Source organism: Haemorhous mexicanus, chromosome 3 (genome assembly GCF_027477595.1).
Source record: "Haemorhous mexicanus isolate bHaeMex1 chromosome 3, bHaeMex1.pri, whole genome shotgun sequence".
NCBI lineage: Eukaryota > Metazoa > Chordata > Aves > Passeriformes > Fringillidae > Haemorhous > Haemorhous mexicanus.
In genome coordinates, this window is record NC_082343.1 from 87,124,185 (window position 1) to 87,142,407 (window position 18,223).

The 18,223-nt window shown below is 41.8% G+C and overlaps 1 protein-coding gene across 3 annotated transcripts in view; it reads left to right on the top strand.

Moving 5' to 3' along the window:
• FILIP1 (filamin A interacting protein 1) overlaps positions 1 to 18,223 on the top strand; it is a 102,574-nt gene that overhangs the window by 50,125 nt on the left and 34,226 nt on the right. For all 3 annotated transcript variants that reach the window (XM_059842596.1, XM_059842597.1, XM_059842598.1), the window contains 2 exons: positions 9,733 to 9,906; positions 11,913 to 12,091. In XM_059842596.1, coding sequence (XP_059698579.1) covers positions 9,733 to 9,906; positions 11,913 to 12,091 — 353 coding nt within the window. The remainder of the gene's footprint in view (positions 1 to 9,732; positions 9,907 to 11,912; positions 12,092 to 18,223) is intronic.

Here is an 18,223-nt window from a genome sequence, read left to right on the forward strand (position 1 = left end):
GCTGCCCCAGTTCTGTGTTTATTAAGTTTTTGTCTGTTGTCCTCTAGCTGAGGATCAGATAAGCTCTTGAGAGCAAAACAGATTATTTTTAATCCAAAACAAGCTTTAATAAATGCAAATATAAATCTTTACCTAATAATTGTCATAACATGGCTGAGAAAATGTCTTGTTTCTAGGGTTAAAGGCTCCACCTATTGGTTGACTAAAGTGAGAGAAATGTATCATTTTCACATAGAAAACTGCAGGTCCTACTGAACATCCTGTGTCTTCCCACATCATACAAAACTGGGGCCTTGAGAGTTTGTGTGATACCCAAAATTAAGTAAACTCTGACTTATTTCAGGGGCCTGGGCAGATGTGGCACCCAAAATGATGCACTGCTGAGGGAGGCACTATGAAGGGAAATCCTTTCCCGAGACAGGAAGGGTCTGGATTTTGCTAGTGATGTCTTTCTTATCCTGGAAATTATTGGTTTTCTTTGCAAAAAATTAGCATCAACTCTTCCATGCCAGAAAAATGAGTGGAACTGAACTAACTCAAATGCAGTTGCATGATAACTTCCAGACATTTGTCACCTTCAAGTTTAAAAAAATCAGAAACAGAAATATTGATGTGAATATGAAACCCACAATTCTCCAGTATTGGCTTGGGCAATCTCAGCAGTTCAGGTAAACAGCATTTTGAAGGGCTTCAGGGTCATTCTTGGAAATGCAGTGGGAGAATAGGGAGGGGAAAGGATGTCCCCAAGCGGGGCTTGGGGAGCGCAAAGGGAAGGACAGACACTGGGGGGAATTGGGGGGATTTTGGAGACAACTGAGCTCTGGGAGCTCTCACTCTGTGCCTTATACTGCCCACCCACCCTAGTTGCTTCACACTCAGAGTTTGGCCACTTCCCTCATTTCCTCTGACAACTCCTCCATTCAAATAATTGGTTGTGCTGGTGAGTGCTCACTGTAAGGCAGTCCTACTGTTCTTGCCCATTCATCAGCCACCAGTAACTTGGATGCACGTTGTGCAGCACAGAGTACTCAAAAATGTCTCGTTGATGCCAACAAAATGCTTGGACAAGAGAAAGTTGTGTATACAGTTTATTACACATGTACACAGACTTAGGTCTGTTAGTGTCCCACATGCTCCTGTCTCCACAGAGGAGGCAGAAGGAATGCCTCTGACTTCATCATCCTGGTGGTTACAGCCCTGCTGGCTCCAGCTTGTCTTGCTCCATCCTGCTCCTTGTGTGCTTGTTCCTTCCAGAAGGCAGTAAGATCTCTGTGGAAAAAAAAAAAAAAATGCCTGGGCTGATTTGTTCCTCTTGGAGGCAGGGTACTCACAGCAGCTTCTTGAAGTGCATCCCTGAAATTCAAGTCAGAGCACCTAATTTCAGATGCTTCTGTTCTTTATACTGCCAATGTAGCACTTGCAAAGAGCAATTTAGACAACATGAGTTACACATATAATAAAGATACTTTTTAGTTTCTAATGGATTTCAACAAATTGGATGATAGTACAGAAGAACCTGTCCCTGGAAGAAATAAAATATAAGAAACGGGGGAAAATTTATAGGAGAACACTGATATTGATGTCAGAGTCTCATATTTTTTGTAGGATTCACAGCATATCTAGATCTTCTATATACTTGGAAATTAAATCTTATTCATGAGAAATATTATTTCCTTTATGGAATGGAAATTGGAGCATGGTGGGGTTAATTTTATGTGTGAAGCATAAGAAAGAGGTTCATGATCCATGGGCCTCTTGTGTCTTGGTTCAGACTTACTAGTAGGGCCAGATGATAAGAGAAGAAAGAGGAAAATAAATGCTTTTCCTGTTATTGCCCTTTCATTAGTCTCTTTTTCCTCCTAAAGCTTCTAACGGATCACAAAATAAGTTCTGGTTACAAAAGGAACATGGCAGCTTGATGCCTAGTTGGATCAGTCTGTGGTTTCTGCTTGCTGCTGGGCTTCAGGCCATGTGAAAAATATTACACAGTTAATGTTGACTGAGACAAAAACTCTGTGACTGTATACAGCAAACCCAAACCAGTGGGTTTAGCCATTGTGAGGCATTGCTGGAGCATGCAGAACATATCCCAACATGCAGAGTCACGCACATAACTTGACAGTGACCTCTTGCCCTGGTGTCTCTGTGCTGACTGGATCATGACACTGTAATTCTATATGCTGCAGTAACTGCCCCACGGCTTGATAATATCAAGTAAAGCACTCCTTCAGTGTGAAAAGACAAGACAGGGTATCCCAGACCATAATAATTCTGAAAACATCAAGCAGTGTGGAGTTAATACTTCTCAGGGTCTTGCCATGGGAATTTTGCTGGCTGTGGCCCAGACTACAGATAATTAATTATGTCAGTGAAAGGCTCTGGTGGCCTGTTTTCTTCAGAAAAAAGTGACATCATCCATGGAGAGCTCTGGCAATAAAGCAGAACAAAGCTGTGTGGGCAGGAAATAACAGACAGATGTCTTCTAGTGCTCATTTGATCTGTTTCAAGGCTTGCTGGAAGAAGAAATACATTGCTCAGTGCTGCTTCTCCTCAGCCCTGCAATCTTTAGCAGGGACTTTTTCAAACATAAGAGGCCAAATTAATTTCTGATGTAATTCTTCTGGAGCCACTTCAGAAGATTTATGCAGTGGCTGAGCTAGTCTATCATGTGCCTCTTCTCCAGTATTGATTTTAGAAGAGCTTTCTGAGCTATCACAAGATAAAGCACAATAAAATTAAATGCAGTGTAGAGGTCCAAAGGCACCATACAAGGCCAGAAAGTTCTGCACGGTGTGGAGAAAACAGGGTAGTTCTGTTCAATATCCTCAGGGTCATGAGGGATCATTTGTATTTCTGGATATATATTTCACTTACCCTTTGTACAAAATCAACAGTCAACAATGGTCACTTTTCATCACTGAAGTAATCTCTACCTCAAGAGTACATTGTGTACCTAGACTTGAATACAGAAAAGTTCAAAGAAATTCATGCAAATTAAATCCACAGTTTCAAGTATTAGGAAATTAAGCTAAGATGAAAGGTGTAAAAAAAACCTTGCTGTACATAAAGTCTTCCTTGCAAAAAACCCCAATGTATTCATGTTGCTGGTGTAGCCTAACTTTGACTCGAGTGTGTAGTTTTGGTGTCACAATATAAGAAAGATATAACGCATTAGACATGTCCAAAAGACAGCTGTGAAGATGGTGAAGGGTTCAGAGGGGAAACCATAGAGCAGCTGGAGTTCCTTGGTTTGTGCAGCCCAGAGGAGACTGAGGGGAGATCTCATCACAGTCTCCAACTTCCTCTTGAGGGGAAGAGGAGGGCAGGCACTGATCTCTTCTTTGTGGTGACAGTGACAGGATCCGAGGGAATGGTCTGAAGTTGTGTCAGGTTGGATATCAGGAAAAGGTTTTCTCACCCAGAGGATGTTTGGGCACTGGAGCAGGCTCCCCAGGGGAGTGGTCACAGCACCAGTCAGACAGAATTCAAGAAGTGTTTGGACAATGCTCTCAGGCACATGATGTGATTCTTGGGGCTGTCCTGTGCAGGGCCAGGATTTGGATTTGATGTTCTCTGTGGTCCCTTCCAACTCAGGACTTCTATGGTTCTATGTAATTAGCCAGCATTTTGCATGGCTAGCATCACTGAGTGAGCGATACAAACAAGGCTACTTCAGATATCTGGTATAGGAGAAAAAAATAATTTACTCAGTTTTTTGGCAAAAAGATCTTTGTGTGATGCAAAATGCAACAGAGTATCTAACCTCCTGCTTTGAAACATGCTTAGTACAATAGAAGGGCTAGAGTGAGCAATCAGGCCTTTAACAAAAGTGTCATTCCAGCTGTCAGGAGTAGTTTTTATTACATTCTAATTATTTTTGTTTCCTCCTAAGATAAGAATGAAGGGAAGTTATTGGTCTTAAACAGGGACTAGTGGATTAGTGTTAGGAAATATTTTCACATACAGTGAAAATATTTACATACACCTGCTTGAAGGTGCTTGCTTTCACTAAAATCAACTAACCAAGCCAATGATATCCACTTTCTGAAGTCCCTAATGGAACTTTTCAGAAATGAAGCTATTCCTGCCCTGGTGGAACACATCATGTTCTGGATAGCAGGGAAAGCAGTGTGAGAACATTCTCCTGATCTCCCTCTGGATGCCTTGAGTGTGATGTTTATTAACTCTAGGTGAAATATTTGTAAAGCCTACTGGCATTTAGGAAATCAGTCACTGGTAGGACCCCAGCATTACATGGATAACCTGTGACCTTATCTAGTTTCGGATGCTGAACAGAGCAGCTGTTGTGCTATAAATAACCTGAACTGTGGGCAGTGCAAGGAACAACAACACAAGTAGAAGTAAAGGTTCCTGTCTGTGGTTTCATAGCTATTTTTTGTCATTAATCACTGGCAAGAAAAATGCAGCTTCATAAATATTAAACATCTGCTACTTAGTGCACTTCCTTGTGTAGGTATAATAAAGTGTCTCCATAACCAGAAAAGAAATATTCAAAAGCTGGAAATATCAGGTTGCTAAAATATTACATAATTGCATTTCTTGTAAACGCTACTCCTGCTCCTGAATTTCCAAAACTTCTTTCATCTAATTAAGAGGATTGTTGTCATGTTACTGAAATATTGAGGTTTCTTTCAAGTACTTAGGTGTAAAGTAGAAGTTAGGTGTAAAGTAGTTAGATGCCTCCAGATGAGGAGCTATGGAGGTAATAGGTACCAGAAACTGATTTTGAGAGAGACAAACTATGAACTTTCAGGGAGGCTACTTAGGAAAAATATCAGAAGAGTTTAGGACATGTACTGGCATATGATCTTGAGTTGGGTTTCACTCCTAGCTGACAGTGATTACTTCGACTCCATTCAACCCATCTTGAATACAACTGAATTTCCCCCCCGATTTACTAGATGCCTTATATGAAATGAGTTTGATCAGTTCAGTCCCATTTCCCAGGTGACAAATGGCCTGTGGCAAAAATTCCCCGTTTAGTGGGTGCTGAGTTTTGTCAGCAGGCTCATGGGAGAGGCCAAAGACTGTGGGAATGGGGAGAGGGGGCTGTAGTAAATTGGCAGGGCAGGGCACGAGGAAGAAGCACGTCTGAACGCCCAGCTCGTGTAACAGTCTTTCCATTGACCAAGAATCTGGTTGCTAGGCTGCCAGACCCCTTTTACAAGCAGCAGAGTCATGCTATTGTTTCCTAAATGGTTTCAATTTTATGCAGGAACCTCTTTACATCCATTCTATATCTTTTAAATATTTTATTAGGCATGTAGTAAAGCAAAGTTTGGAACACGGCCCCCTGCTCTGCTCAAGTTGGTGAGCAAAGCAAAGTCCTTCTACTTTATTCTGCCAAAAAAAGTGAGTGTTTCAGGGTGAGGAGTGGGCTCACGTCAGCCTTCCATCTGGGCAAGCAGTGTGCACTCATGAGAGAAGGGGAGCATTGTCTTGGATTTCCCAGGTAGGAATGTAGACCCCATCTCTTTGGTAAATACACTCATGAGTGGGGAATAGAGGGGAGGGAAAGGAGAGCAGGCAAAACTTTGTGGGACAGCAGTGCTCCACAGCACCTCAGGCCCTCCATGGGTGTGCTCAAGAACTGAGGTCATCAGCCTTAAGATTTTGGCACCTCCAGTAAGCATAAAACAAGCTTAGACATAGTTCAACTTTGCAGTTCTTCTATCAGCAGGAGCAACCAAAGGAGTTAAATGAATGGTCTTTATTACTCTGGTACTTGGGACACTTTATTAATGCAAAAGTATCTTTATTTTCAAGAATTCACAATTTTAACAGTATAGACAGAAAGGTAGCTCAGTGTTTTCTGTAGGACAACTGAAGTAATGAAAAAGCAACAAAAGTAAATTTTTAAAATGCCGTATTTTGGCTTTAAAGAGCTTCTCTGACTAATTGCAGTCTTCTGGACTTTTGCAAATAAGTTTCATAACGAGTTACAAGCTGTTGCAATATGCAGTCTTCTCAAGCCTGGATGCTCTTTCTCATCACAGCACCCACAAAACAAAACAAAACAAAAGCAGGACTTGAGAGATGATTTTCCTGTGCCAAACATCATGTTCCTTCTACCAAAACAGCTAAAATCTATTCTCTGGGATTTATATGCAAGTTTACATGCAGTTTGAAATATCTTTCTTGTGTTTGTCTCCTAGCTTATGATTTACACAAAATAGGATTGTGCCTTGGGGAAAGAGAGCCACCAGCAGTAGATGTCCATCAGTAGAAACAGCTTGCCAGAAAAGTCCCCTCTTCTTAGCTAGGGACCCGTGCTTTGACCCTCTCATGCTCAAAGGTATGCTACTTCAAAATTCACAGGTAGGAATTTTGAAGTAGCCCCAGTGCTCCTCGGCAGTGTTATTCTGACTTGTTTTCTGAAAATGGTCTGTTTCCTGCAGATTACTATACATTGGAAGAAAACATCTCTATCTGACCTCTCTTCTAGTAGTTTCAGGGGAAAATAGGTCATCTGGAGAAATATGAAATCACAAGATACATAGGCATGCTGTTTCAGCTCCTTCCCTCTATATCATCCTGAGGAGTTTCAGAGAGACTAACTGGAATTCACAAGCCCCGAGGCTGATGGATGTTGCCCTGATGTTTCTCTGCCCTTCAGAATCTCCCTGTGATGGAGCTTGTTTCTGACCAAATAAAAGCAAATTTGTCTCCAGTTTATTATTAGCATTAGGTTCCCTTTTTGGTCCAATGCTTCCTAGCAACCTGTGTGTCTGTTTGTCATTTGTTTTTCACAAGCTGTTATCACAACTGAAACAAAGTGCTCGGTGAATTAACCAATACCTTTGAAAAGATAAGGATAGGAGAGATGGCTGAGCCCAGAAAAGGCAAAAGGCAGCCTGCCCCATTAATGCCATCCAAATCCCCAGGGCCAGCAGAGTGCAGGGTACCCAAGAAAGGTACAGGACAGGGCAGCTGACTGTGCCCCTGGGCATGGTGCCACCCAGCCTGATTCTGGGCTAGGTACCCTCCCCATGGGCTGCAGCAAGGGCTGTTCAGTGCTGACTGTCCTGCCCTGTTCCCTTGGAGTGAGGTGTGCCTCTGCTTCCTTTTAAAGATGAAGCAATGGATGGTTTTTTTCTTCAAAGTTCTGAACTGAGCTTGGGCACCTGCTTTCCTTCTTGGGGTGTCAGTACCTCCATTCAACATCATCCACTCCCCTGGCTTGGCTTCCTCTGTCGTGACTCCCTCTGGCTTTTGGGGGACCCAAACCTGCAGCACCCAGAAGCTTTTCTCAGTAGCAGGGCCATTCTTAGCTATTCCAGGGACTCTTATTCCTACTCCCTTGTGCTAAAGTTGCTCCATTTTAACAGTGAGTGATGACAGACTAATGAGGCCTGAAGGAAAGTCAGGCAGAGCACAACTGAACAGGGGCTGGGGCACTTGCTGGGCAGAGCAGCTGCCTGCACAGCTATTTCTGTATCAAATAACCATTGCAGGGGCTGGAGTCCAGCTTTTTGCTCTGCCTATTCACAATGTTAAATCCCCAATCCTGAGCTGTCTCTGTCTGCTCTGCCCAGCCCTGCCAGTGTTTAATTACACCATCCAGGGCCCAACAGCTCCAACGTGAGAGAATGAACTCATCCTCCTCCCCTCCCAAACAGGGTCTGAGCTGTGCCTGTCCCTGTGGAAAGGCCTGTGTGGGGCACGAAGCTTTGTGTGCTCAGAATCAAAACAAAAAGGCGTTTCAAGATGATTGGTTATGTTCCTTGGTGCAGAGAGCAGAAGGGAGCTGCTCCCCCATCCCCACCCCTCTGTGTTGGTGCTCCCTGTGCACAGTGCTCTCCCTGAGCATGCCTGTGGCACAGGGCCCCTGCTGGGAAGCATGCAGCAGGATGCCAAATTAGTTCATTGGGACAGGATGAACCTCATGGCCTCTTCCTGAAAGGGCTTAAGACAACACATCATAAAATCTGGATGTTTAGGAATCCCTCCATACTCCCATGCTATCCTATTGGACTTTTTAAAGGCTTTTTCTTCAATAAAGAAGCATTGGCCTCATGGTGATAAAGACACTAAGACATCTGTTATTTCTACAGGGATAGAGAAAAGTAATACATTTGCAAACCTGTCAAGAACCTGCCTAAAATAACATTTTTTCCTGTATTGAGAGTGGCACAGTCTTAGGATGTGATGTAGTGAGGTGTACATGCTCTTCTGCCTTTCTTTGGGGCTAGCTCACATAATCCACTTAGTTCTAACATCCATGAGTGATGAACCTTTCCCACTCTAATTTTGAAATAAGATTAATACCCTTCCAATTTGCATTTTGTATCTTGCACACAAGTGCAAAGATTTTACTTCTGGTTACAAAATGTTATGCATAATATTATATATATTGGGCTAGTTCTTAATTAGATGGCATGATCTTTGCCTGAAGTTCATGATTTATTTTCATGTTTTAAATAAAAAAAAAAATAAAGGATCGTTGCCATTTCCCAAAATTATTTTCTTGCTCATTTTAAAACCAAGTAGTTTTGTTGAGCTGTAGTGCCTCTGTGGTTCTGGGTAAAGATTTAAGATTTGCTACAGGGATGAATTGAATGCTGTTATGAACAGCTTGGAAAAGCGTGAAGAGTTGGTCACTTCATAAATCTTAAAACAGTCATTGCTTACATAGGGGCAGAATTTGTAAAGAATTTTTTCCTAAAATGTCTGAACCTTTCCTTAGTGCTTAATTTACTTCCCAGGCTCACATGGGTTGTCAGAAAGGCAGGAAAGAGAAAAACACCCGAACTCTTCTACTCCCCCATCCATTTGCACTTGTGGGAAAGATGTTCTCTAGGGAAATCCAGGAGCTCCCCTTTGCCCACCAAAAACCTGTAGGTTTTACAGTCCTTCCCTGGACTATGGCCTCATAAACAACCTTGAAGGACAAGCAGGTGCCCTGCCCCCATTTTACAGATGGCTTAACAGGTGTTGGCAAGCATCATTAGAAACAGAGCTCTGGCTTAAATGTTTGTCCACAGCATAGCCCTAAAGTGCTCCTTATTCATAGCCAGGTGGCCTTGCAGAGCTGTCTGGTCATGCCCAGTTGTGTCCTCATGCTGCTGGAACTGGGGGCTTCCACCTGGGGCAGGGAGCTCCAGGATGCCCTTGGCCACAGGGGCACCCCTGCTCCCAGCCCCAGCTCCAGCAGCACAGCCATCATCCATTTGCTCAGACTTTCCATGCCTCCTTAGCTGGGGTCTGAAATGTCTAGGGGTTTGTTTAAAGAAAAAAGCCTAGAATAATTTTTTTTAAAAGTTTCGTGAAAAGAGTATTTAGTTGGAAACTCAGTTGGGGTGACTAGGAAGTAGCTGTCTGAGAAATATTAGTTCAGCTCACCTGTGCTGCTTGTTCTCCTCATTTCCTTATCCCTTCAGGGAACAGCGTGGGCAACAACTAAGATCCAGTGTATGAAGAATAATGATGTTCCCTGGCTATAGTTGCAACTCAGATAAAAATTCACGGCATTCAAATGTAATGTCATGCAGGAACAGAATAATTCATCCCTTAAAGTACAATATTTGTATTGGACAGATCATGTTTAATCTGAGGTCTCCCAACATTTTTATATTTGCATTGACAGCCTGTCATTTTTCTAATTTATTTTTTTTTTGTGGATGCAGTCTGTACATATGAAATGCTCCTATTTTCCCCATGTTCCCTCTTGGTTAATAGGTTGACTCATGAGAGTGATTTGCAATATTACAGGCAAGGGAGGATGTGATCCACATGCTGAAGACAGAGAAAACCAAACCTGAAGTTTTAGAAGCTCATTATGGGTCTGCAACTCCAGAGAATGTGCTTCGAGTGCTACACAGGGATGCCATCCTCGCCCAAGAGAAGTCTGTAGGGGAAGACGTCTACGAGAAACCGATTTCAGAGGTAACAACTTCCTGACTGACAACATTATCTCTGCCCAGGGAGAAGCTTAATCAAAAGCGAGACCCCATATAGTTTGGATGCATGCAAAGCATGCAAGAGGATAACACAGAATTTGTACACTGAAAATATAAAGTTGTTCACTCATATGCAGAATAATTTGTAAGTGAAGTCACTGGATTTGAACACAAACCATAAAGAGGCTGTATGCTTCCTAGAGCTGGTGCTGTTAAGCAAGACCAAAATCTTTGGGTGTTAAATTTCTATTTTTTTAATTCCTTTCAATTATAGGCTTCAACCTCTACTGCTCACGGCACTGGTAACTACTCCTTGATTTTCTTGGCATACTAGAACACTGTCATGAGGGTAGTTAAGAAAAGAAGACCTTTGGAGATTGACTTTGACCATATTTATGGGATCATAAATCCATATTCATTTTACATCACCATAACTCTAGGACTGCAAAGTCAGTTCAGCCCCTAAAGGAGACTTATAGGACTCCTTGCTTTAAAATTGAGGCAATAAATGAATGTCGAGTAGACCTGAGAATTAGAGTAGACCTGAGAATGTCTGAGGCCAGAGTGGATGCCAAAATAAACAGCAATTGCTCCTGTTCATAGTTTCATAACAGTCCAGGTCATGGGGAAGGAGCATGCAACAACATAGTTCATCCAGTTAGAACATTTAATTTGTTCACCAGCAGTTGTGTCTACCGTGGGATATCTTTGTACTATGTGTTCTCATTGAAGCATCTCCTGAAATTTTTGGGATGTTAGTAAATAAGGAAATCCAACCATAGTATGTGGGAGCATACATAAAATACTCTCAGACAAGATTAAAAGAGCTTAGCAAGGCATTTTTCCAAAGAAGCTGAAAATTTGACAGGGACCTCAATGTAAAACTTTCATCATGTACAGACTGACAAGGCTTATGCTAAAAAAAACCAGAAAAAGTAAGTGCAAAAATCTACTCTGAAAAGCTGAATCCAACCTGGTTCTTTTATAAAATGCAATGACTTTTTCACTTTGACTGCTATGGTCAGCTTCTGGAGAGAAAACTGCCATGGTCCTCCTGCTCTCTTATTTCCCTCAGTTTACTGAGATATGCTGTGAAACAACAGCAGCCCAGGGCAGCTGGGGCTGAAGAAGATGAGATTCTCACAGGGTAAGGGTTGAGAGTGGGCAGAGCAACCAGACAAGCACAAAGGCTGAGGGCTGCTCCAGCAGGGAGGAGGCTGGAGATGGTCATCTGCACCCAAGAAACAGCCAAAGGATCAACATGAATATCTGTGGTGGAATTAGAGCGCCCTGGCAAGTTTTTAGACACACCTCCCTGGTTTTAATGTTTGTTTGAATAATAGTTGGCATATTAAATTAATAAAAAATGCAGAGGACAAAGAGGGTAAAGGGTTGTGAATAAATAAAGAGAATTTCTGTAAAAAAACAGGCTGAGGGGAAACTCCTGAGGCTTATATTTAACTGCATTTGGTTACGTAAAACTGAATCTGGACAGAATCTAAATAATCTGGATCTTTTATCTCAGCAGAGTTACAGCTGTGTTAAAGATGTGTAACTCAAATTTCAGCCTTCAGATTACACTTTAAGCATCACATGCGAGTGTCCAGTCCCCATACAGGTGTGTGAATTCAGGCTCCAAGGCTCTGAGTTCTGAGCTACAGCTCTTTCCTAGTGAAATGAAGAAAGTATGCACAGCACCTCACCACAGGGAAATACGGCACTGCAACAATATTATTTGTTGCCCTAAAGCTAAGTGAAATTCTGTCCTTTGTGTATCTGAAAACTGCAAATGTTTATTGCTAATATGTCATCCAAATAAATCATTACTTTCACGGGGCAGTTATTCTTATTTCTAGTCACTGCTTTATGTAAAACCCAAGACATATAATTACGGGACTTGCATTTACCAAGCACAACATTGTTGGTCAATAAATCAGATGAAGCAAGCAAGGAGACCTTTAAAACAGTCTGTTCTCCTTTCCTACAATCCAGCTGGACAGACTTGAAGAAAAGCAGAAGGAGACGTACCGGCGCATGCTGGAGCAGCTCCTGCTGGCAGAGAAGTGCCATCGCCGCACCGTTTACGAGCTAGAGAATGAGAAGCATAAACACACAGATTACATGAACAAGAGCGATGACTTTACCAACCTCTTGGAACAGGAGCGGGAGAGGTGAGTGAAACACCAACCCCAGCGTTCCAGCGCTTGTCCCTTCAGCGGTGACACAGCCAGGAATTTTCTGTGTTTAAATGACACTAAACTTTTGTGTAAAACATCTGTAAATGTCAGTCCACTCATGTCATTTGTAAGTACATTACTGTGCAAGTCTGGATCTGGAGGACTACCACTGAATGTTCCTGCAGCGTGAGCTTGACTTAAGAAACAAATTTGTTTTGAATTAGTCATGCCCATTTTGGGTTCAGCTCCAGGTAGCTTTAGATCAGATGTTATTTGTGTTGGCAAAGTTTGGGATTGGCTTGCTTAGCTAAGCGCTGAGTTTTGTGAAGGACAGAGCACTGTTGTCACAGCAGGAGGGCAGGGTAAGGAAAACCACAACACACATTAGGATACTGGCACACAAGTGGTGGGACTCTGCCATGCCCTTTGCCTTTAGGCTTGCAAAGTCACAAACCATTTGCATTCTTTTTCATATTTTGAAGAAGCATGCCTCAGGCAAGTTATCTGGAAGAAAATATTATCATGCATTACAAAATGTGCCCAGCCTGTGATGGAGTATCTGCAGTGTTTATCTCAGAGTCCTATACACCCCACATTTCTTTTTTTTTGAGTGTTTATCCTGCTTGTTGGACCAGGAATTTGTTCTCTGTGTCTCTAAGAAAAGAAAGATCACCTACCTTAGCTGAAGACTGAGCACTAAGTAACAGCCTCAGTTTTTCAATATGAATATTTTGTGCTTATACCAAACTGCTTGAAATCAATTCATGTTGTGTTTCTTTTTGTTGTTTTTTCTTTTTTTTTTTTTTAAGGCTCTAAGAAAAATACTTAAGGCAAGTTCAAAGAGGAAATGCTTTCTTTTGAGGAAACCACAGGCTTGTGGCAGACATTTGCAAAAAGCCAGGAGCAAAACTGTTTAGTGTATTTCCTGAACTCAGTTCAGTGCCAATTTTGAGTAGGTGGCACATGAGCTACAGTGACCGTATTTCCTGGTTTAATAGGTTTTGGTTTTGTTCTGTCTTTACTTTTCTGGGTTAATTGGCAAACTTTAAAGAACAAAAAAATGCTTCTGCATCTTAGCAAATTGATTCTCTCAGTAGAAAAGGAGAAATGCAAAAATATATTTTAAAAAAGTTTTAAGAAATAAAAGATGTTGTATTTTCAAGTAAGGAGCAACTTCACATCTGATTCTCATAGAAGACATTTTGCCTCTATGCTGAATATCCATGTGTGTGTGGACATGCATCCACTAAAATGCTACAAAGGTGGTATTAAAATACCATTTACATTTGTCCTTACATTTTAATATTCACATTAATTTGACAATTGTTGCCTTCTTATTATTCCCTCTCAATGTGTGAAAGCCACTAAATAGTCCACTATTATGACCTGGGTTGAACCGGCTTCCTTTAATGAAGTGATTAAAGAGCTTTTTGTCTTACCACTAAGATATCATGTCCCATATCTGTGGGCATTTTCTCTTACCCTTCCTGCTCTCTCAAACTTTAAGTTTTCTACATTCTACAATTTTTGGAAAAACAGCAATAAGAAAAGGAAAATTTGAATTTGAATTTCTCTTGAAAGCAGATCTTCAAGAGCAACTAAATCCACTGGCTTTATTCACCAGTGCCTCTGTACTGGTGGCTGCAGGGGAATAATTGCAGTGCTGAAGTCCTTTTCATTTATGTTGAGTAACACCAGAAATCTGATGTTTGCTATTTAATCCACTTTGTCTATGGCACTAACTTGTTTCAAGATAGTAGTGACCAAGCAGAGAGAACATGATGTGCAGCTAAACATAGAAAACCAAGATGCATGTACCTCCCTCTCCAGGTTCCTCCTCTCAGATCACTTACAGAGCAGATTGTCAAAATCAGGGTGGGCTGGAAGCCACTCGCTAAGCATAAAGTCTGAAACAATCTCAATTTCTTACCTTTGTTTTCTGAGTGCACGTGAAACTGAAGCTGCACCCACGTCTTTGTAGATATTAAAAACAAGAAGTAGTATTGTTTGATGGCTGTATTCATAAAGAAAGAGAGGGTGATAGGATGACTTCTTAGGAAAGCCCCAAAATGATTAAAGCATACAAGAAACTCATACTCAGTCTACATACTGGGACAGAGAACTGACCTGCCCAAAGGCATTTTTTAAGGTCCTGCATAGGCATTCTTGTTTTATAAGTACCACTATGCATATCATTTCACTGTGGTACTTTGAGGGTTATTTTATTAAGAGCTGAACAGACTTGCAGTCTCCATGAAAACGAAAAGGGACACAGAGTTGAACTCTGCCCGTCAGCCACTCTGCGGCACTCGCAGTTATAATGTTAATGAGACAGGGTGAGCCAGAGGAAGAGCAGTGCTGCAGGATGGCCATCTCACAGCAGTCTGCTACAATGAGAGAAGTAATAATTTCTATACTGGCTCCAAGTTATTTCAGCAGTTTCTTTGCTCACAGCATTTTATCAATCTTCCTGAACCATTGTTGTCTACATCAGCTTTCCCAGGCACATCTGCTTTTGCTGTCTCGTGAAAGTTTGAACAAAGCAAAAAGGGGATTCTTTAAGAAAGAAATATGCCTCAGTTCTAACGTATGTCTAACACTCTCTTAATGTATTTACTTTGGAATATTTTTTACATGTGTTTTCATACATTATCTCTAATCCATCTACAGCAACATGCTATGAAAGCAAACAGTTCCTATGAGTGACTAATTATTAGGCCAGCAGGAAGGAAGTAACAGGATTTCTCAAAAATAATGACGCATGAAAAGTATGAAAAAGAGAAAATGATGCACTGGGATATTCAAAATGTAGACAGCTGGGGATGTGGGGGTAAAAGGAGAAGTGAAGGGCCTCACTGTTGCTGTTGGCTCTGCAAGACCAACTGACCTGAAGAAAGAATGTGGAAAAGGTTTGCATGTTACAGGAAAAGAGTAGTGATAACCTTTTCCCAGGTGGAGATGAAAGAAATCAGGTACTTTTAGTGGAGGTGCTTCTACAGACATGGTGGCTGAAGCATTTTGTAAATTTCCCTATAGTATGCTATAATAGTACCTAATGATGCTCGAAAGTTATGGACAGTATTTTCTATTTCTCTATGCAATCACATTTCCTTTTCCAATGCTTGTCCATCTCAGCTGCTGTTCCTCTAACATCAAGTTGAGCTTAGGTATCTCTGGCTCCAGGGAACGCAGAAGCAGACATCTTCCTGGAGCCTCCTGAGGAGGCTGAGGAATATGGAGAAGAGCTGAAGGCCCCCAGGCCCCCTCAAAGACTTGGAGGGGTGGTGTAAGGAGTCTCTGGTCTGAGAGGTGGAGAATGAAGGGTCTGGCCAGAACTGCATTGGTGCTGTGGCTTGCAGTGGGCACTTGGAGAGCAGCAGAGCAGGCATCAGCAGCCTCAGGGATAAAATCAGTCCTCCCAGCACAGGCACCCTCATGAACTTCAGCTGTGCTCTGGGGAGGGAGCTGGTGGCGTGACTTTGGGCTGAGCTGGGCACAGTTAAACCAGCTATTGGTACTTCATGACCCCAAAAATTCTTGTGCAAAGCAGGCTTAACATGAAATGGTACTTTGCTGTTCTCTGTGCTGCCTAGTCCCAGCCCTCTTGCCTTCCCTTTTAGGAAACTGGGGGCAGTGTTGGGGGGAAAATCTTTAGTTTATCAAATATAAACCTTTTCATTTGATCAGCAGGGCTTTTTTTTTCTGGTGGAAAAGGGTAAAGATCTTTGTAATGTCTGCATTTCTTTGATGTTTTGATTGACCTAGGAGATGAGGTTTCAAATGCTGACATTTTTAGATGTGCTAATATGTGAAAATTTTTTCTTGCGCCCTTCTTTTAATCCTGTTGGTTGACAGCACATTTTGCTCCTATTAAAGGCACTGGAAAGCTCTCAGTGATTCTAAAGGTTCAGAAAGAGGCTGGAGGTGAAGACCACTAAGTCCTGCCTTTCAGGATGGACAGAAGAAATAGCCTGAAAACCTGCAAAAATGAGAGGAGGAGGGAATTTCTTTTATATGGATGAGATGTGGGTTGCCAAACAGAGGGAGTGATGTGGCAGAAAGGCTCTGTTGGAGCTCTGTTATGGGGGATCCATCCGTGGGACTGCTTTGTGTGTCATTTGATCATTTCCAGCATGATCCCTGACACTGCTGACACTCTGTCACCCCAGCACACAGTGATCAGGAAATATACGCCCAGTATCTCAGTGCTGTCTGTGCTAAAGGATAGATATGTCTCATTGTAAGACTGAATACTTCATTGTCTTCACTGAAGGGATGAGGATTTAATATTGATTCTTGCTTTCCTCAGCGCTTCAAATTATTCTTTCCAAGCACTGGGAGTGTTCTCTCAGTGCACTGAAGCATTTCAGGTTTTCCTGAAAGGCAAGGCTGAGGATTCAGTCTGTACTTCCTAAGCATTGCCCTGCTAAATCTGGTTTTAGTTAAACCCTCTTTTTGAAGTACATGGCCATAATTAGATCTGCCTAGAGGAGACAGCAAGACTGTGACCCCAGCTCTTTCCTCCACAAAGTTCCCTTTCAGTCTTCACGTAAAATTGTCTCCTCTTTGCCTTCCCCACTGCAGCACCCCCAGCAAGGAATGCACTGGCAAGGCCCTCGGAGGTCTGTGATAATACATTCCTCTGGACTTCAGTCATGCTGGCACCGAGATGCTCTTGGCTGCTCGGCTGGTGATGTAATTCTGGGCCCACATCACCTGCAAAGGAAACTGATCTGTGAGCAATAAAGCACACAGCCCTCTTGAAACAAAAATGGGAGTGTTGATGTTAACAAGTTTACAAACTCCCTTTTCTCCCCTTTTTGCATTTCTGCTTTTATTACCAAAGCTTCCCTTCTCCCTTTTCCCACGAGACGGCAGCACCAAGCCTGTCATGGGGAAGTGCTTGCCTTTTTGTTTCCCTGTATTTCATGGACCCAAGCAAGAGTAAAGGCTGGAGTGTGATATAGATTGGAGATTTTGTGTGTGCTGCCTTTCCAGTTTGTGTTTTCCCTCGATTTTTATGAAGGCTGTAAAATAAAGGAGCTGGCAGGAAGACAGCAGGGCAGAGTATTCATCAGTCAATTACTTGTTTAGAGAACAATCAAGCCAAAAATATGAAGTGTCAAGACTAATAAATTTCTGTGATTAACCACCATAGAGTCAAATTCTGTGATAAAAATAGGCCCATATAGAAGTATTGGGATGAGGTATAAGATCCAAACATTTAACACAGATTTTGGCCTGTAACTGTAATCTGTTGGTGTTTCCTCTAAAGTCTGGAAATTAAGTTACTTTACAGAAATATTTTTACTATCTTCTTCTCCCCCCACCAAAGAATTTTTAGCCATATTTGTACTCTGTTTTTTTTTCTCATATAGAGATTGTTTCTGTGTCCTGGTTTCCAAACTGTGACCAAAAAAAAGGAAAAGCCATCCCAAAGGGACTTCACCATTGCCTACAGCAGTTACTCATCTTACCCCGTTGGCCTTACAATAGCACTGAGTTACTCTGTCTACTTTTCACTAAGTGCATCTCTAAACTTTGAATATTATAAGGTAGAAGACAAGGGCAGCAGTGCATTTTTGTTCTTTTCAGGCTGACATGCTATCAGTATGGTTTGGAAAAGCTGGTTATTTTCTGTCAATGTAATATATTCACAGGGTCACAGACCAGAAATTCTGGGGTAGTCTATTAAAATAAATGGATTAAAAAACATGGCAATGACAAATACAATTTTTGCACAGTTAAGTAAATCTGAAGGCCATCCATTTTGCAGGTCCTGTTTTACAGCTCTAGCTGACTGCAAGGCAGAGATGACTAAAAGTTTATGTTTTAACTAACGAATCTGGTCCCAGCTTCCAACAAAATGGTTCCAAAGGTAATTTGAAAATGAGAGAACAAACAGTGACATCTGACTGTGGAGAAACAAAATGAAAGTATTGCAAGTCTTACACAATGTGAGCTGGGACTAATCCAAATCCATCTCTTTACACTTGGATAGTCCTCAAAACTGTCCAGTCTTTCAGTCACTTCTGGGATTATATAAAATGGCATCATGTGTTGTTTCAGCTACTTTTCCAAAATTTTTTCTAAGTAGGCATCAGCTCCACAGCCCTTGAGAGAGAA